Source organism: Octodon degus, unplaced genomic scaffold (assembly GCF_000260255.1).
Source record: "Octodon degus isolate 3935 unplaced genomic scaffold, OctDeg1.0 scaffold00409, whole genome shotgun sequence".
NCBI lineage: Eukaryota > Metazoa > Chordata > Mammalia > Rodentia > Octodontidae > Octodon > Octodon degus.
In genome coordinates, this window is record NW_004524985.1 from 315651 (window position 1) to 336495 (window position 20845).

The following is a 20845-nucleotide window of genomic DNA, read 5'->3' on the forward strand; positions in this document are numbered from 1 at the left end:
GATTTATTTAGCTCACAGTTTGTAGAGGTTTCAATCCATAATCTGCTGGCCCCAAGGCAGGGTAACATGGCACAGGGGCAGTGGCAGACAGAAAAAGAAGAGGGGAGAGGGGAGGGGAGAGGAGGAGAGAGGAGGGGAAGGAGGAGGGGAAGGAGGAGGGAAAGAAACAGCTTCCCTCCCTCCCTCCCTTGTATCTTCTGCAGGCTGCCTGTGCTAGGACGGCTGTAGCACTCACACCCTTAATCCCAGCACTGGATCCTGAATCAGGCATCAACTCTAGATTTAGCTGCCTCCAAAATCCTGCCCCCCTTGACTGCATGAGGCTTCCAGGGACATCTAGACCCAAGCCATCACACATAGCGAGTTTAAGGCCAGCCTGGACTATGTTGTACAGAAAGGCCTTGTCTCCAAAACTAACGAAAGCCAACCAGTCAAACAAATCTAAAACAAATAAAACAACAAAAAGAAGGGCAAGAGAAAAAAGTGGCTTGCTTTGCAAATGGTTTCTCAAATAGGTATATAATGGTACATCAGAGGGGCTTAAGGTTGTACTATGGAAGTTAAAGCATGAAAGGGTCGTGTCCTGTATAAGTGCACATTAGTCTGTAATTGTGTGAAGAGTGAAAAGCCTTCAATTTGGTCTTCAGATGAAGGTGCTTTTTTCTCTCATCTCTTGAGTTTTCTTTGATGACTACAGAATTTCTGTTATACTTCAAAAGGCAAAACTTTTAACTTCTTTACCACTAAAATCAAAACCTAAAGATGCTCCATAACTATTTAACATGTTTGTCAGATTATGTAATTATGGGCTTAGCACGTTTACATGAATAAATGATTTCTGATAACTTTCACCGAGTGGTCTGACAGCAAGGCCAGTCCTGCCGTGTTTGCCCAGGGCCACCTGCTGGTCAGTGGTCAGGTAGCTGGTGCCAGGGACACGGGAGTAAGCGGGGGAGCAGCAGAGGCAGCCCCAGTTTACCTCAGTTGGGAAGAGGAGGGGAGGACTTGTGGAAAGGACCCTCCAGGGAACCTTGCTTGGGGTGAGGGGTGCAGTGGGGTGAGGGTGAGAGGAGCTCAGCTGGCTAACCCGCCTTGGAACTTTGAGGCCAGTGCAAGACATTGACTTTGGGCCTCAGACGTTCTGTGGTGGGGGGTAGCTTACCCTCCCCCACCCCCACCCCCACTCCCACTCTGGGGCCCAGGAGTTTTATTCTTTTAGAAGGCACCCTGGTGACTGTTAGTGACAACTGAACTCCAAAGAAGGAGTCACATCTTTCTGGAATCTGACATCCACATTCTTTCCTCAGGAAGACTTAGTCTTGGATGATAAGACTGAGTATAAAAAGTTAGGAGACTTTTTCCTTAGGGGAATGAGAGGTGGTAAATAATTTTTTTCTAGGATAACCATACACAAGATCAAATAGTAAGGGGTAGACTCCAGAACTCTTTCATTTCTTTGAATGAAAAAGGTGCTTTAGCAAAAGGATTAAATAATGAGTTTTTACAAGTAATCAGCATCTTTCAGAAAGCAGGAAAGTAATTTCATGCAGTGGGTATTGTAGGTATCAGAGAATCGATGTCTCATCATCTTTCTAGGATGATGATGGGGCATAGGCAAAAGCCCCAGTGGTGAAAGAACAGCAACTCCCATTATTTTTCTCATGTGTTTCTATTGTATAATTAAAGTATATAAATGACATCATGGGCAAAACATCGTATTAAGATAGTTGGATTAAAGTAAGCATAGGTTTTAATGTCTTTAAGATGGTCATGCCTACTCCAATTTATTAATTTAAATGCCATTATATATTAGAGACACTGTAATTCTGTGGGGGAGAATTTAGGTAATGTCTCCATTATCTTTTAGGCAATTTTTTCAATATCCTGGTATTAAATGAGGTCCACGTGTTCGTGGTGAAAGCCGTGCAGCAGTACCCGGAGAACGCAGAGCTGCAGACCTCGGCTCTGAGCTGCTTAGCACTCCTCAGTAAGTAGCGTACAAAGAACGTTTTTCGGTCCCAGGAATCCAACTCAGGAGCTTGCGCTTGCCAGGCAGGTGCCGTGCCGCTGAGCTACAACCCTGGCTCAAGGAAGACTTCCGCTGGGTGGTTCGGGTTGCTGAATCCAGGGCCTCGTGCATGCTTGGCAGTGCTTGACCACTCAGCTAAGGCATACACCCTACAAAGAAAATCCCTAGCTTTGCATTTGATGTTGACTGCTAGCATTAGAATGAGAACTTCATGCAGAAAAAGAGCACTGAATACCTCTTCTGTCCTAATGTAACTCATTTTCCAGTAGAAGGTATTTTCTAAGAAGTATGGGCCTCCTTGCTCACGCAGGGTTTGCTTGGCATCATTGGTTTCATTTTTGTCATCTAATCCTCTTCTAGTTGATTTTTTTTTTTTGATACCCTCTTCCTCACTTTACCATTTTTCTGTATGGAATAGGAGTATTATTATGACTTGTATAATATATTTAAAATTACTTTATAATTAACCAAGGCTCCTACTAAAGAATACCTTACTCTTTGATAAGATTTCAGATTATGCAGGGCCGGCCAAATAGCTCAGTGGATTAAAGGAACTGCTTAGGCAGACACAATGGCCAGGGTTCAATCCTCAGAGTGCTGTGCCAGCCCCACCCCCAAGATGCACTGAGACAGCAACTGAGACTGGGCATGGTGGCGCGCACCTGTAATCCCAGCTCTGGGGAGGCTGAACACAGGTGGATCCCTGCGAGTCTAGTCTGTGTAGTGAGACCCTGTTGACGCTGTACTAAATAAAAAAAAAAAATTCAAAATATGGATTTAGAATGTTTATTCAAACTGTGGGCGAGTTATGCATATATGAGTAATATGTATTTTTTTTTTTTTTTACATTTTTCAAGCTGAGACCATTTTCTTAAATCAAGACTTAGAGGAGAGGAATGAGAACCAGGAGAATGAGGAGGAGGAAGAGGGGGAAGAGAAACTGTTTTGGCTGGAAGCCTGTTACAGGGCACTAACGTGGCACAGGAAGAACCAGCGCGTGCAGGTTGGGCTTTCACAACTACCCCAGTTATTCACCTCCATGCTTGCTAGTCCGATCCCAGCTGACAAGAGTCTTTTTCTCCTCTCCCCTCCAGGAGGCTGCATGCTGGGCACTCGCTAACCTCCTCATGTACCAGAACAGCTTACACCAGAAGATTGGAGATGAAGATGGCCAGTCAGTAGCTCTGATTTTATGCCGTTCAAGTTCTCCATTATGTTTTGAATCAATACATATGAAATACCTCCATCATAGCTTGCACTGTTAGGAATATTTCAGTGTAGATGTGTGTGCCTTAATTGTTGCCGGGTATTAGTAGTGAGTATGTAGTAGTTAGGGTCCCCCGCTCTCAATAGTTAGGAAAGGTGTTGTGTCCAGTCATTCCTGAGATGCTGGTGGGCGAGGAGCTCAGTGAATTGTGAATTGTGGAGGAAGAATCTGTTTTCTTGCGGATGGTGGGAAAATGGCCTATTCATTCCTTTTAGGTGTCAGGGATTGCAGAACAGTCTGGGACTCTTTCTACCATGGTCACTAGTCAGCAGGGATCAGGAATTAGATCTGGTTAGAAACCTCCTGCTGTGCATTCCCACCTGCTGTAGCAGCTTCTATCTTCTCCTGAGAGGGTTGTTTGAAGTCGCCAGCTGGTGAGGAGACTGAGCCCCAGGCTGTGTCAGCTTCCTACGGCTGCGTTCTTCCCCATACACAGATGAGAAGCTGGGGTTTCCTGTGCATCAGATTTGCCTCTGGCCCATGTTTCTTCACGTTCAGTGGCAGTGCTGATGTGTGTGCCTTGCTCTGGGTTCCCTGGGACTTAAAATACCAATGATTTACTTTGGTTTTTTATTTTTAATTTTTTTCCCATAATTTTATTGATAAATAGCAATGAGACAGTTTCAAATCAAATTGGTAGGACAGTTTCAATAATTAACACATTGCATACATTCTTCCTAGTGGTTAAGTGCTGTACAAGACATGGACATGATATCCTAACACCATTAGAACAAATCACTCTATTCATTAAGAGAATGTAACTATATATCTGTCCTAACCACTTTGAATACACAGATGCAAAATGGACATTCATCTGTATCCCCTTTTTTGGTTAAGTTCCATTATTTGAATATTATAGGTGTGTAAACTCAGCAAAATATTCTAAAGGAGTCCAGTAGTCCATAATAGTATTGGGTCTTCCGCTTGACTGGCAATGTCAGAAATTGTTGACCAGAGTCCCCCACAGCTCAACATAACAGCATGGCTTTACTTCTTATATTTCGTTTTTATACTTTTCTGCTGGATGGTTAAGACCAAGGTAAAGCAAGACCTATGCAACAAGAGTTGTAGCTTTTGGGTCTGATAAGGTCAGTGAAATCCCCTCAGGATTTATCCTGAGATCCTGTACCTCAGATTGTAGAACCTTTGTCAGTGTCAGCCATGTGGATGAGTCATGGCCATTGCTTGGCCAATGTGCTCTCTGTGAAAGCCTGAGAGAATGTTTTCTTTCCATGTGACTCTCCTCAGGCACATGCTACATCATTGATCACTTTCCTCTTTGGCCCCATAATCTCCTTGATCAGAAAATTTGGGACACTACTGAGTTACATGATGTTACAGTACAAGTTCTCATATGTCCTGAGTCTTAAGTGACCTTGGAAGGCTAGGGCCAAAATGTTGGCTTTCCTTGTGGCCCTCCTTTTTCTCTAATTTTGGTCTGCAAACTTAGGTTGTGAACCATCCAGAAAACAAGTTTATTGTTATTGCCATACAACTTAGGCTGTTAAGCTTAACCTCACTATCTGTCTGCATATCAAATATCTTAGGCGTAATAAGGAACAGGTATTTTTCATCAAGTATTGATATGTTGAACTTTAAGTCCCTACAGAATATCATAAAAACATTTAAAAATTGGAATATATTTTAAACAACGATTTACTTTGGAAACTCAAATGGTAGTATCTGACATCTGGAATCCTGACAGCCTATTTGCACAAAGACCCACTGCCAATAAGATGGAAGCTGATGAAACAGATGCTATTTAATTAAACATTTCCATTTTAAGAGAAACTAATTGTTTTGAAAACTATACGTTAAACCAGCCTCAGAGTAATCCTACAATGATCAGTGTTCTTTTAAGAACTTAGGTTAAGGCAGATTCATGTTGTATTTTATAAATTTCGGTTCATTATAATCCTATTCTTCAATATTCATAGATTTTAATTTAATTTTTAAAATCTATATGTTTATTTGGTATAGAGTCACACTATGCAGCTTGGACTTGTAGTGATCCTTCTATTCAGCCTCCCCAGTGCTGGGATTACAGGGGTGGCCAGCTCGGCACATGGGGCCGGCTCAGCATGTGATGCCGGGATCGAACTCAGGTCCTTGCGCTTGCCAGGCAGGTGCTTAGACTGCTGAGCTATCTCTCAATCCCTCATCAGAGATTCTTAAAATAATATTAAAAGAAAATACATCTGTGAGCATGCATTTTTTGGGGGATTCCATGCGCTTGCCAGAAACTGTACTCAGAATCATGCTTTCGAGGCAGGCGCTCTGCTGCTGAGCCATCCCCGGCTCCTGGACATGCATTTACGTTGCTTTATGGTTTATGATTTCTCCTTTCTGTTTCCATTATCCTATTATCTTATTTTTCACACTTCATCTTTTTCCTAAGAGAATCTTTTTATGTATCTGCTGAGCATTTTCCCTGCTTCTTAGCTTTTAAGAAACACAGAAATACTAATGCCACAGCTTCCATCTTTGTACTTGGAAGTGACGTAAGCTGTCACTCAGATGCCGTGCCCTTATTTATTCTTAGAGTTGCTGGGCTGTGAAGGACTTGGGCTGCCCTTGTCCCCGCTGACCGCCGCTGTCACTGTGCCTCCCTCACAGGTTCCCCGCCCACAGGGAGGTGATGCTGGCCATGCTCATGCACGCGTCCTCCCGGGAAGTCCTCCGCGCGTCTGCAGCCGCGCTGTGCACGCTCTTGGAGCAGAATGGTAAGGGGCGCGCTGCGCTGGCAAGTGTCGGAGACAGTGGTGTGCTTTCTTCTAAAGGCTGTGTATCCTGAAAAACTCAGCCATGGAGATACAAAACTGAGTTACGGCTATGCGGGGTTAGAGGTACAGGACAAGCCTTTTGATGTATGTTCTTGAGTATCATGTCTGATGCGCACAATATATGTTATATTATTTTGCAACGATTGAATCATGCTACATCCTCTTATAATCAAAATCCATATTTTCACATTATCAGTTTTAATAGTTGTGTAGTTTTCCTATATATACCTGTAGCCTGTTTTATGCAAATCTTATCAGTGGACTTTTAGCTTATGTCTAATGGGTTTTTTTTTTTTTTGATCCTATAATAAACATTAAAGGCTTGCTTTTGTATTTTTCCTATTATTTTCTTAACAAAACCTCATCAAGGGGCTGGGGAGATGGCTCAGTAGAATAAGTGCATCCCTAGCAAGCGCAAGGGCCTGAGTTCAATCCCCGGTTCTGGAAAAAAAAAAAACAAAAACACTTCATCAAAATGCATCTGGTTGGAGAGAAAAGTCATCATTCTAAATCCTGGTAAAACTATCAAGTATGACATTTGTATGCTACTTTTTTTTCCCTTGAAAATGATCCTTTACATGTAACTTACTACGGGTTACAGTGCAGCATGATTTAGAAGAGAAGGGACCTTTAGAAGGGCCCTGGAGGCTGAGGATCGGGACTCAGGATGCTCAGAAGCCTGCCTCCTGAGCAGGCAGGACTGCCCGAAAAGAATGGGAGAAAACTGGTCGTGAAAGCCCGGGGAGCTGGCAGCTTTTGCAGGATATTTTTAGAGAGGGAAAAATGGGGGTTGGGGGGAGAGGGAAACCCTGGAAGACAAATCTGTTCCCAGAACAGCGCGAGCACCAGCTTCCGGTGGAGATCCTGGGTGGAGGGACAGGAAGCAGCGCGCGCGTGCTTCTTTGTACTGTTGTTTAGGTCAAACCAGGAGGAAGATGGTGCCCGCTCTTCCTTCTTCCTCATCCCATCTCTCTGGTGGTGGTGTAATAAGAGGCTTGGAGTGACAAGGGCCCGGCGACACAGACAAGGCTTGCTGTCGGGATAGTGAATCAGAGTAGGAGGAGCAGCAAGGGGAATTGCTATTTTTGTATCCTACTGTGCGGTTAAAAGACCCGGATGAGATTTCATTCCAGAAAGTGAAACCTGGACTTTGCTGCTCCTGTATGTGGTTTCTTAGAAAGGAGACACGTAACAGGGGTGTGTTGGTGTTTTATGTTTTCTTTTATCTTAGTATTTTGAGACAAGGTCTTGTAGTTCAGGTTGACCCTGGACTCACTTAGTAGTCCAGGCTGGCTTCGAACTCACGGCAGTACGACTGCCTCAGCCTCCCGAGTGCTAGGATTACAGGTGTGTTTCAGCATGCCTGGCGTGATGTGTTAGCTCCATAATTTTTAGCAACCCAGAAGTTTGTTCATGTGCAAACAAAACAACCTTGATTTTGTGAGGTTGGATTGCTTCTTATTATGATGTCTGAGCATTAGTGGTGCTCAGAATTTATCTTGATATATAATTTCAAAATCAGTTCTCAGTTCCTTCTACTTCGTTAGAGTATTGTATAGATATCTGGTAGATGTGCAGAATATCTTATAAAGGCTAAAGCGATTTAGGATGAAATTTCTGCCTGATGTAGTATTTAAAATGCAAGTCATACTTTGGGTTACTCTTTAGAACAGTGGGTTTTTTTTTTTTGTTTTTTTTTTTTTGTATTTTTAGTAAGGCTCTACAGGGTCTCAATATGTAGATTGAACTCGTAATGATCTGCCTGTTTACAGCTTCCCAAGACCTGGGATTACAGGCGTGTGCCACCAAGCCCAGTCTCAATTGCTATCTCAGCACGCCCTGGGGGGCAGGGCTGGCAAGGTGGGCTCAGTGAATGAACCCCCAGTCCCTGCACCTGCTTGCAGGCACTTTAATCCACTGAGCAATTTGCCTGGCTTTAGAACAGTGATTTTTAAAGTGGTCTTTAAACCAGTTGCATTTCCTGGGAACTTGCTTAAAAATATAAATTGTAGAACCACATACAAAAATAAGGAGTCACAAATGGGAATCGGTGCCCAATAATCTGTGTTATAACAAGCATTTTAGATAAATCTGAAGTACACTGATATTTAAGAAGCAATGGTCTAGGGCCAGGAAGATGCTCCATGGTCTAAGTGACTGCCTGGCATTACAAGGACCCGGGTTCGATCCCGGGTACCACATGCTATGCTGGTCCCTTGCTGAGCTGGCTACTGAGACTGGCTGTGGTGGCACATGTCTGTAATTCCAGCGCTGGGGAGGATGAGACAAGAGGATCACTATGAGTCTGAGCTGTGTAGCGAGATCCTGTACCAAATTAATAAAAATAAAAAAGAAGTAGCAGCCTAGAATAACTTTTATCTTTTAAAATATCTCCTTGAGTTCAATCAAAGGTTAAAAAAAAATCTCCTTGGTTAGAATCCAGCTACTTCTGATGTGATCAAACACAATAGCCAACTCCTTATATCTTAACATGTGATGACCTAATTGTTTTAAAATTGTATTACTTTTGAGGTTTAGCATTTTAGAGGTTTAACATTTTAGAATGTTTATATCACTTCTATTTACTTCTGTATTTTGTTCTATCTTCTTGAGATTGACCATTCTTCCTTTAAAGCACTTAAATCGAAACTTTCCAATATTCCTTTCCTACCACTTTCACAGCATTTAATTGCAATATATAATGTTGCAATCTATGTTTATACAGAGGCTTTAGGATAATTGCTACATAGATGAAAACGTCAAAGCAAAAAAAATGTGTGGAGTGTATATAAAACTCATACTAAAATGTAGCTATTTCTCTACATGTAACATGCTAGTTGTCCAACATATCTATGTATTTACTCAATCTTTGCTGTGGCCTCGTGCCAATAAATGAAACTAGCTTTGGTTCACAGCAGTGCGCTCTGTCCATCCTTTTCCACACAATGGCATATGTAACAATGACAGGATTGTACATGCCGCTGGAAGAAATGGACAGAGCAGCTCAAAACAACCCAAACAAAACCTCTGCGAAGAATTTACCAGTGTGGAAGTACAGAAAATGATACATGTTTTAAAGAAATAGACATTAGTAATCTTTAAATTGCAGAGGGGCTGTGCATGTTCTTGCTTGTGTTTTCCTAAGATCTTAGACTGTCTTAATCGTCTACATTTTTCTTGTCAGATTATACAAATGTGCTTTTACACTTATGACTAACCTCAAGAATACTTTGCAGTTAATTTCAGAAAAATCCTGTTGTCCAAGGGAATATACCTGAACGTGCTGGAGCTCATGCAGAGGCACAAACATTCTCCCGAAGTGGCTGAGAGCGGCTGTAAAATGCTGAACCATCTTTTTGAAGGAAGGTAATGTAGGCTTCCACCCATGCAGGATCTATAGTACGTAATCAGGTGGAATATTATTTCACGCCCCTCTCTAAGAATGAAAAGAAAAACACAAAGCATTTGAAGTGTGAAAGTTTTGCAGTGGAATCTCACATAGCTGACTTTATAGATTTACTTTGTCTCAGCATTAAAAGGAATCCTAGAGACTATAGCAATGCGGCGAAGGTTTGTGTTTGTGCTTTAGGTGTGGTATTGATTACGTTTCAAGAATGAGTATTATGCAGCATGAATTGCAAGGTTTTCAAATTATTGTTTGTGAAAGATGCAAAATTTCACAATCCCTGTGCAGTTTCTAGGTATTGCTTTTACATATCGAGTGCATTATTTATTAATATTCCTTTATTTGAGTTAACTCTGTCGTGTCTTCTCCTCCTCTCTCACCCCTTGGCCATGGGACCTTTCTTCACATCTAGTTCTGGTCCAGAGTCGTTGAGGCTGTGTCTGTTCAGCAGCACAACAGCTCCAGGACTGTCGGTCTGTGATAGGCGATGGTAGGGCAGAGCTACTGGCTTTCAAAACCTTGTTCCCAACATCCATACCAAATCAATCCAGCCGATACTTCCTGCAGGATAAACTCAATATCTTTTTGCAGTTTATTAATAAAAAATTGTAAAGTAACTTTGGCATTGTCTGAGTGAATAGCAAATAAAAGTAGGTTGTGTTGGAAATGGCCATGGGTAAAAAAATAAAGGAAATAAAAAAAATAAAGAAAAGGTACAGAGAGGCAGTGAAAACTGACTTTGGGTCTTGGCTTTGCCACTAGCTTGAGCCAAGTATTTGATTGCTTAACTTGAGATTCCTCATCTGCAGAAAGGAATCATAATAACAGCCTCATTAATTGTCTATGAGCAATGTAAGGATTAAATACGTTCATTTTTATAAAAGGTTTGGTACGATGCCTAGTATATTTTACCTACTATGGCTGCTGTTATGCACAAATGAATTAAGTACATAGAGCATGAGAAATTGTGCCTGTCTACAGACTTGTAAGCAGTGCTGTCAAATTGTTTTACTATCAGTCCAGCTAATCTGTTTATATGCATGTAAATCACATCTCTAAGTGATATTTCTCCATTTAAAGGTTGCTTTTGAACATTTCAATGAAACATTTGTCTTAAATGTTGATTTTTATGGTGCTGGAATTGTGTATCCCTTCATAAATGATGCAAAAATCTGATAAAGGAGCTAACAAAATATGGCTTAGGATTTTGTGGATTCCGGGCAAGGCTTTTAATGGATCTGGCGGTTTTCTCATTTTTAGAATGTCTATGGTTGCAATCTTAGAGACAGAAACTTATAGCAGTTAGATATCCCTCCAGATGCTCAGTGTTTAGTCAAGGATGCTTATAGGTAAGCAGACGACCATGCTGATAGGTAAGCCTGAGGATGCTGATAGGTAAGCAGACGACCATGTTCTGTGCCGTACTGCGGAGGTTTGGTGCATAAAGATCACAGTGGGAAGGGCATAGTGAACCCAGCTGGCACTGCCAAAGGAGGGCAGGCTAATCCTTTGAAGAGGAGAGAAAAAGTGCCAAAACTAGGTAGAAAGGAAGGAATGCTATTCCCCAAGGGTTGTGGAGCCCTACAGAGCAAGCACACAGCTCTGACGTGCACAAGGCCCAGTTGGCATTGCACAGCGCCAAGCGAAGACTGTCTTGGAGAACTTAGTAGTAGCTGTTAGGCTCTCATCAAGCGAAATTTGCTCATCTTAATGCAAGCTAGAACAAAGAGAATAGCGCCTGAGAAGAGCAGTGATGTTAATCTGGGGTATGATGCAAGGGACTCTCGTCTTGAAGCCAGATGAGTTTGTGTGCTGGCCTTGACACTGTCTTCTTCTAGTTAAAAGACTTTTTATCCTTTGACCACCTAAGTGGAAAATAGGAATGATAGCATCTATCTTTTGGGGTTGTTGCCAATGACTCATAGGTAGATCAGAAAAGACTTGTTATGAAAACCAAGTGAGAGAAATCCCAGGTTGCTGTGAATTCTGCTTCTTGAGGTCAATATTGAATGAAACAATGGTTATGCATGCTCAGAAGTCTGAAATCCAGCACATTTTCTTGGAAAAATCTGTTGATGCTGTTTTCCAGCGTTTGTTTTAATTTGGCGTTTGAGTAATTGAGTTGGATTTTGTCTTTAATAAACATGCTGATTTTATCTCTCCAGCAATGCTTCCTTGGATACAGTGGAAGGGTTGGTCCCCAAAATAATAACAGTTATGAAAAACCACGAGACGTCATTGCCAGTACAGCTGGAGGCGCTGCGAGCTATTTTACATTTTATAGTGCCAGGTAAGTCACAAAATCGACTGTGCTAAGAGATAGCAATTTCAGTGGATCTTTGGCCCTACGTGAAATGGCAACTTTCTAAGCAAATTGAAAGGACCAGTTTTTGCCCACCGAATGCCAATCCCTCGCCTGAGCCCAATATTCTGAGTGAACGATAATGTGGAGGAGCCACTGAGATGAGTGTATAACAAAGCCTAGTAAGATCATCAGGTACAAAACATAGCTACAGTATAAAGCATGGAGTGCTTCTACTCCAGGGTAGGTGCTCGCTTCTGCTATTTCATTTCAGTTTCTGTGGTTGTGACTCGAGTTCAAGCCTGAGCCCGTTTTTTTTCCTTGCCTGAACCATAAGCAGTAGCTAACTTTCACACCTCATTTCTTGCTTTCTTTCAGTCCTTTTAACTCTGTGATTGGGCTGATTTTTCTCCATTACTCATCTGGATTTTACTGATTCCCCTCAGGGGCTTGCTTCCTCTCCGCTACCTCCTCCTTACGTTTGTTGTTTCCTTATTTGTCTTCCAAAGCCTACTTAAAACACCTGCTCCTGAATTTTTTCAACACATATTTATTAAAGTGTCTCTTATGTTCTGAATGCTGTGCTGCTCTTATGGCTTGAAAGCTGAATGAGGAAAAGCAAGAGCATAGTACTACAGGAGCTGAGAGGTACCCGGTGTGTCAGTTGTCAGCTCTGAGACAGTGAGAGGGCATGACAGGCGCACGGGATGTGAGTATGTTTATGGAGGCATGAATCATTCATTCAAAGGAGTGGGTCAGAGACGTGACAGCTGAGATTGACAGATGGGTCGCGTGGGCTGGGAGAGGGGAGGGAAGGACGTTTCAAGGAGAAGGTGTGGGCCCCAGTGCGGACTGAGGGGAAGACAGCTTGTGGGTGTGTGGGGAGGGCAGATGGAGGGCAGAAGCGGTGGATGTAGGGTGCAGTGCCGGGTGATATGTGCTTTTTACTTAAATGCAAATAAACTCAAATGTATTAGAGGAGTGTAGAACATGTGGGTTTGTGGCTGTGTGTAGCGCCAAGGCGTGGAGGATGCCAGGCAAGGAGGCACCAGATAGAGGGTGCCGGGTTGGAGGTCACTGGTTGGTTAGCGAGGCAGGGTAGAGGCCCCGGAACCAGGCAGGAGAGGATGCATCTGAGGGGCAGTTAGGTGCATTTTCTGGGACACTGACTGCTAAATACAATACTGCAAATACTTTTCTTTTTTGTTTTATGTAATTCCCAGTTTTTTTAAGTTGCTAATTTTTTCTTTCTGAAGTGAAATCAACTTAAATCTATTTTTTTTTCCCTGTGGTTATACAGGTACCTTACATTTCTGAGAATAAGAACATACCTATTATAAGGTTTTTTGTTTGTTTTTGGCCACACATGGTGCATACCTTAGTGCTAGCACTTGGGAGGCTGATGCAGGAGGATCATTGTGAATTTGAGGACAGCCTGAACTACATAGCAAAACTCTGTCTCAAAAAAAAAAAAAAAAAAAAAAAAAAAGAATAAAGAAAGAAAAGTTTTTTTAAGGACAGCATTGTTGAGTCATTTTTAAAAGAAGTTCCTTGTACCTTGAATAAAAACAACTATCCAGCCAGTAGTTTTTAATTGAATCATAATTATCAGTTAACTTCTGAGACATAATTTAACAGACATAGAATAAAAATATCACAATGAATTTTTGAATTTCATTTGCAGATTGTTCTTTTTTTTTTTTTTTTTTGTGGAATCAGGGATTGAACTCAGGCCCTTGTGCTTGCCAGGGAAACACTTACTCTACTGAGCTACCTCCCTGGTGCTGCAGATTGTTCTAAAACAGCACAGCATATCCTAAGAGATACCATTCTGATTCGGGTGGGAATTTTAAAAATAGCCAAAAGACATTCAGAACCAAGGCTGCTGATAACAAAACAATATGCTTTGAGTCCTCAAACAAATTTCAAATATAATTTTTCTTTTCTTTTATTGATCTTGAATAGGGCCAGAAGCCACATTTGTTAGGCAGTGAACACCTGGGTGGTCATGAGTGCCCTTGACAATAGTTGCTTTAGGGATTTATTTTACATATGAAAATACACATTTAGACACACTTTGTAGGCATATCACTATATAACTATGCTTGTATACTGAGTATCCACGGAGAGCAGACAATTCTCTGTGGGGCACAGCGTGAATAGTCTGTCCTGTGGCACCAGGTTGTACTGCACGCCAGGAGGCAGCATAGCGTGCTGAGCCGTGTTATGCTCCTGTCCTGTATTAGTCTACATGGAAATGAGTAACCCTGTAATGTCGATGTTGAGTGTAATTCTGGTTGAACATGTTGAGGTCCTGGGAAGGCATCTTGTGTATGTGCTTATGAACTAGATCATGTTCAAGTTTCCAGAGTAAAAAATTAGTGTTACTATCAATTTACATAATGCAGTATTCAATTCAGGATGAACTTTTGCATGTAATGTATGTCTCAAGATCTTTTCAGTGTAGTGGCTTTTTTTGTTTCTGGTACCGGAAATTGAACTCAGGACCTTATACTTGCCAGGCAGGCTCTTGTACTGCTGAGCTGCTTCCCAGACACCTTCTTTTTCAATTTAGTACTGTCCACTTTAATTTCTTTAGTAATAACTTATGTTAGACAGATATCAAGCTGGGGGCTGTAATAGAATAATAATAGAGACCCAGTTATTTTAATAAAGTATCATTTGACTTGTTCTTTCTTGACTTAGTTCTGGAGAAAATAATATGCAACTATTTGAGGAGGGGCACAGGCCAATAAAGAGTTAACATATAGGAGAGTAACAAGGTGTGCGAAACTGTATGAATAAGGGCAGTTGGAGGAACTGAGATCATTTAATCCAGAAAAGCAATAACCTGAAATATGAAAACTGTATTAAAATGTACTCATTTGCAGCTGATGACAATGATAGTGCTTAGCACCATAGAGGACTTAAAAATATCAGGCAGACATAGCAAGACCCTGTTTAAACACACACACACACACACACACACACACACACACACGAAGAAAAAGCAATCAGGCAGCTGGGCGAGGTGGTGCATGCCTGTAATAGTAGCACTTTGGGAAACTGAGGCAGGAGGATCGCAAGTTTGAGCCAAGCCCAAGCAACTTAACACTTTAGTGCAACCCTGTGTCAACAGAAGCAAAAGGCTTGGGGATGGAGCACCAGGTAAAAGCCCTAAACTTAATCCCGAGTACCACAGGAAGAAGGATTAAATGTTACTGAAAATGCTTTGTGTGTAAACTTTTAATTTTCACAGCAACCCAAAAACAGACGTTTCTTTCCTGCCTTCTTTTACTTCTTCACATTATACAGATGGTGAAACTGAGTTATAGAGATGTAGTAATTTAAGATTTCAGGGGCTGGGCAGATAGCTTGTCTGCTTTAATTTCTTTAGTAATAAATTATGTTAGACAGATATCAAGCTGGGGGCTGTAATAGAATAATAATAGAGACCCAGTTATTTTAATAAAGTATCATTTGACTTGTTCTTTCTTGACTTAGTTCTAGAGAATATAATATGCAACTATTTGAGGAGGAACACAGGCTTAGCTTGGCAGTCTAAGCGCTTACCTGGCAAGTGCAAGAACCCGGGTTTGATCCCTGGTACTGCATGCTGGGCCGGCCCTGGAACCCGAGGCGTGGTAGCACATGCCAGTAATCCCAGCACTGGGGAGGCTGAGACAGGAAGATCACTATGAGTCCTAGCTGTGTAGCAAGACTGCCGAGCTATCTCCACAACCCGTCACTCCTATTTCTAGTGAGTGATGGAAGGGCAATAAGCAACTTATAATTTAGGATGATAAAAATTGTAAAAATGAAAAATCATGATTAATTATTAATAATTATTTCTATAGTTTTAGATTTGAGAAAGATACTCTTTCAACCTAATTTTACAGGTACGTAGTGTTGTATAGCATTTTTTGGACTCATAGATTTTTCAATAGTGTTGGGATCCTTCAACTACAATGTAGGTTTATAAGTAGTATTTTTTAAAAATAATACGACTCTATAGTCTTTAGGTGTCTTGTAATTGACAAACTCCCCACAGTCTTAATACTGCAACTAAAATCTGTTTTCCCACCATTATTCCCGATGTTTTCATGTCTACATTTCATGTCTGACCATATTTCCTGTATCCACATAACATTTAACTTTTCCAAAGTTGTCTATTGTGGCATGAAAATCTCCTAAAATTTTAAACCAAAGCCAACTCCTATATAAGATTGTTTCATAAGATTGTTTTATGTGAGAAGAGTCCACTATCCCTAAGTAAATTCTTGTTTAAATTCAGTAAATGTTCATATGCATTGTATTGCTTGTATTCAATGATGAAATGCTTTTATAGATTTCTTAAAACTCAGTACTATTGCTCTGAGGAATCATTTACTAGAAAATGGTACCTGTGTTCTGTTAGGTACATTATGATAATTTTTCACAAATGACAATTTGTCCAGCGTTAATTCTTACATGAGAAGTAGGTACATGTATGTCTCAGTCACTTTCTACTGCTAGAAAAAAAAGGTTCCCATGCCTGCAACTGAGGGGGGTTTGTTTAGCCCCATTGTTCCAGTGGGTTCCCTCTGAAGTCACCTGACTCCAAGCGGAAGGAGCATGGTGCAGCATCCCGGAGGAGGAGACCAGAAGCACGGAAACAACAGAGGAGCTGGGGACAGGAGTGCACCCCCAGGGACCCACCTGACCCAAGCAGGCCCCACCTCCTAACGGCACCTAAAGTCATTAGTGGATTAATGCACTATTGGGCCAGTGCCCTGTGATCCAGTCCCCTCCGAAAGCCCCACCTGTGAACCCTGGAGACTTTGGGGGAGTTGATTTGAATCTGAGCCATAACATTGCATGCACATATATTTATTTCCTTGTTTACTTTTGCATTCAGGTATGCCAGAAGAATCCAGAGATGAATCTCAACGTAAACTGAATATGCTTAGGAAACAGTGTGTAAAGAATGATATTCACAAACTGGTCCTAGCGGCTTTGAACAGGGTATGTTGAATGTGGGTTTTCTGACTTTATGCTGTTAACTGCAATCTTAAATTCAGGGAGCTAGAAGGGTTTTTTTTTTTTTTTTTTTTTTTTTTTTTTTTTTTTGGTTCACTATGATTGTAGGACTCAAGATGCCAGCAGGGGCGTGGGACTGAAAGGATGTGTACGAAGTCTAAATCCAGGGAAGACAGGTGAACCATCAACTACACAGAGGGATGGTCTTCCTTAGATTGTTGGTAGTGTAATTCCTTGAATTTGCTTAATCTGAAAGACAACCAAAGACCCAGATATGCAAATAAATTTCATGAGTTATGTCAGGAACTATAGCTGCTGCTTGCTGTCTGTTCTCTCTGGCTGCTTCTGGTAAAAATTTCAACCCACAAAAGTACACCAGGGAGAACATTAGAATATGCTTGGATTTCCTATATTCTTTTCACTGCTGTACTCAGAGATAAACTGAAAAGATCTGCTGTGTACTGTTTCTTTCCATTTTTGAATGCATTTACCTGTCTATGTGCATAATTTGAAAGTGTAACGTAAGATGAACTCTTTCTTAGTAAAAATATGAGTAAATATTTAAAGAATGCTTAGGGTTAACGGTTTCATGAAAGCAAGATAATATGATTGCTTTTGCTTTGTTCTGCTGTAGTACATGGCCTCCAGAGAGATCACCTTTAAAATTCAATTTAAACTGAACTTTATAATGTAATGTTTATGATATGTGAATTGCTTGTATGGAAACTACACCTTGAGTAGAACAAAACATATAGTATAATGGATTGTTTACTTCTAGAAATATTTATTGGAAGTGAGTGTATGGAAGGAACTAGTTATGCGCCTGGAGGACAAACGTGAGTGTGCTTGTACTTTTCTGTCGTGGGTCTCGTAATCCGGCTGGATGAGTAAGGAGCACGCGTGAAACAGACATGTTACTGACATGAGCACGCAGCTGTACTAGGCTTGGGAACATATTCTAGGAACACGGAGAAAGAAGCAGTTCGTTTTATTCCTGGTGACAACTGATGAGAAGCAAGAGGTGTCAGAAAAGCTTTATCGATCACTCTCACTTCAGTCTGCCAAACCTGACTGCGTGAGCGGGAAGATGTGGAGCAGGACGCTCTGTCCTAGGCCTTGAGTTCCACGCTGCATCCTAGGAGACTGAGAGCTGCTCTTTTCCTAAGCCAACACCCGAGTAATGACACACAACATCTCGCTCCACAGGGACTATTACTTACAGGCGAATAGTCATGGTCACAGGGAAACAGAAGAGGCAGCATTTATTTGGGAACGCTCCAGTGTTGTCTCCCTGACACCCCATCGTGACTGAGAAACAAAGACTAAAAGTTGAGTATAAATAGCTTTGCAGTTCTGTCACTGGAGGTCTTACTTGAATGATTAAAAGCGTCGGAAGTTTAGGTGCATGTATCACAGGAACAATGAGTTGTGGCAGTCTAAACTAACAGCAGAATTCTAAATAGGATAAAACTTGAGATTCAACTATGAGGGCCGGCCAAACAGCTCAGCAGATTAAAGCACCTGCAGGCAGGCGCAGGGCCGAGGGGTTCGATCCCCGGGCCTGCCATGCTGGCCTTGCCCCTGAGGTGCACTGAGATGGCAGTTGAGGCTGGGCGTGGTGGTGCATGCCTGTAATCGTAGCTTTTAGGAGGCTGTAAACAGGTGGATCACTACAGGTCTGATCTAGTAGTGAGATCCTGAACATCCTGTAGACCCTTCCCTAAAAAAAAAAAAAAAAAAAAAAGATTCAACTATGATCCACAAATTTTTTACTATGCACTGCATGCATAAAATATATCACTAAAATTCAAGTGGAAGCTAAAATCACTGGGCGCATCCACGTCTTGCCTGTGCCAGATCCTTTTACCATTCCTCAGATGACAGCTTTTAGTCACTTGCCCCACAGAGGTCTGTTTCTCCACATTCATTTCTGAAGAACAACATAGAAAATACACCCTTGATAGTTTGGCTGCTTCTGTTTTGTATATAGTGACACCACTACCTTCTTTGTTCAAGAGACCCTAGAAGGTAAAACCAGGCTGATGAAATGCTCACAAGTCAAAAGAGCTTGTGGACTTCACAAAAACCTTGAAGTTACTGGGCATGGTGGTTCCTGCCTGTAAGTGGAGGGCTCTAGGAGGCGGAGGGCTACAAGTTCAGACACAGCCTAGGCAACCTAGAGACATAGCAAGACCCTGTCTCAAAAATGGATAGATAGATAGATTGATTGATTGATAGATAGATAGATAGATAGATAGATAGATAGATAGATAAAGGCCTGTTGATGTAACGTAGTGCAGAGGCCCTGGATTGAAGCCCCACTACTGCCAACAACAACAACAATAACAACAACAAAACAACCAACCAACCAAACAAGAAACCTTAAAGCAATACATTCCTAGGTTAAATATTTAAGGCTTTTATTTCATCTGTTGAAGAAAGACAACATTTGCAAAAGCAATAACATGGACAACAATTAGAAATAACCTGTGAGTAGAGTTAAAAGAAGCTTATAGGGCTGCTCTACAGAAACTACGAAACTCAAAGGCACCACAAAGTTAAACATACAAAATGCTATGCCTTCTTTGGTGAGTGACATTTTTAAAAAAGAAAAATAATCTCTATTTACATATTCTTAATAAAACCAACAATAATATCTTCAAGTAGGTAAGCTAGTATAAAATTAATGAAATAATTGTGTGACCCAGAATGTAAAATTAAATGAAAATGTTCAATTGATACATATAACCCAATACTGGAGGAAAAATAATTTATGCAATAATTTGTGTTAGCTTGTCAGCCATTTGAGGAAAAAAAAAAGGAAGCTGAAACTAGGTGAATCTTTTTGTCAAACATATTGTAAGTGGATGAAATGTAATGCTAAAAATAAAACTGATATACACATATGAAAAGATTTTTAACTGTGTTCATTATGAATGTAAATTAAAAAGAAAGACCTTTTGGAGGGAAATTTGGTAATATTTGTTAAAATTAAAATGGGCATGATTTCTAATGAGAGATTCCATCCTCAGAACTTATGAAACAGATTTCCTTGAATATATACACAAATATTTTTCGACAAGAATGGTCATTTTGGTGCAATTTATAATAAGAAAAATATGGCAGCTAACTAAGTGTTTACTTGTTGGCCATTAATATTGTTTGAAAAATATTTTAGTTTTCCATTTTCTGGTATTTTGTAGTACAGTATTTTAGACTGTGTGACTAGCTTTGGTTAAGGAATTACAACTAGAGATTATGTTAGTCACTTCTGGGACAAATACTTAATGGCTGGTGAGGCATCTTCTAGAACATTCTCTGAGGCACTGTGACCTGTGACAATTAAAATAGTGGTTGCTGTATTGGCAGAAATCTCTGACTGACAGTAATGAACATGGACCTTCCTAAGTTGCAACACACATGTATCTTGAGTAAGAATTGAGCTTGCTATTTTTACAGCCTATGAAATGGTAAGAGTTTTACTCCTTTAATCTGTCCTAGTAGTCTAATGGCCATCAATAAGACTAACCAAATCGATTATACTACTAGCTAATTATGTAATACTGGATAGAAATAGATTAAAAGGCATAAGGTGCTGAGCGTGCTGCTAAAGAAGGATGCCAAGTTTCTCACGAATATTTTTGTATTCCCTAGGTGTCACTGTTTTCTTCATGTATGCCAACACACTATTCACATGATTGCTTGAAATTAGTATGTTTCTACTTTCTTATGTCTGGGTCTACCACCTACAGACTGTGCACTCTGAACAAATTACTTTATATCTTAATTTCATTAAGTATGAAAGGGAGATAATAAATGATTCTTTACTCGGAGTTGATTTTAGGAGATATTTCATGAGAAAGGGTCAGTGCAAGACATAGTACATAGTGTGAACTCAGTAAATACTGATGTTACTGCTATTGGATACAAAAATATCTTTTGACCTCTGGCTATAAAAGCTGAGAATATCAGAGTACTCACATTTCTACTCTCTCTTGTGTTTTCCCTACAATTTGTTCGTTGGCCTCCTCCTCCTCCT

The 20845-nt window shown here is 40.9% G+C and overlaps 1 protein-coding gene across 1 annotated transcript in view; it reads left to right on the plus strand.

The window, feature by feature from the left end:
• The window catches only part of Lrrk2 (leucine rich repeat kinase 2), a 155425-nt gene that overhangs the window by 19660 nt on the left and 114920 nt on the right, over positions 1–20845 (plus strand). The window contains exons 8-14 of the mRNA XM_023708602.1: positions 1868–1987; positions 2887–3032; positions 3124–3203; positions 5913–6019; positions 9316–9445; positions 11651–11775; positions 16685–16791. Coding sequence (XP_023564370.1) covers positions 1868–1987; positions 2887–3032; positions 3124–3203; positions 5913–6019; positions 9316–9445; positions 11651–11775; positions 16685–16791 — 815 coding nt within the window. The remainder of the gene's footprint in view (positions 1–1867; positions 1988–2886; positions 3033–3123; positions 3204–5912; positions 6020–9315; positions 9446–11650; positions 11776–16684; positions 16792–20845) is intronic.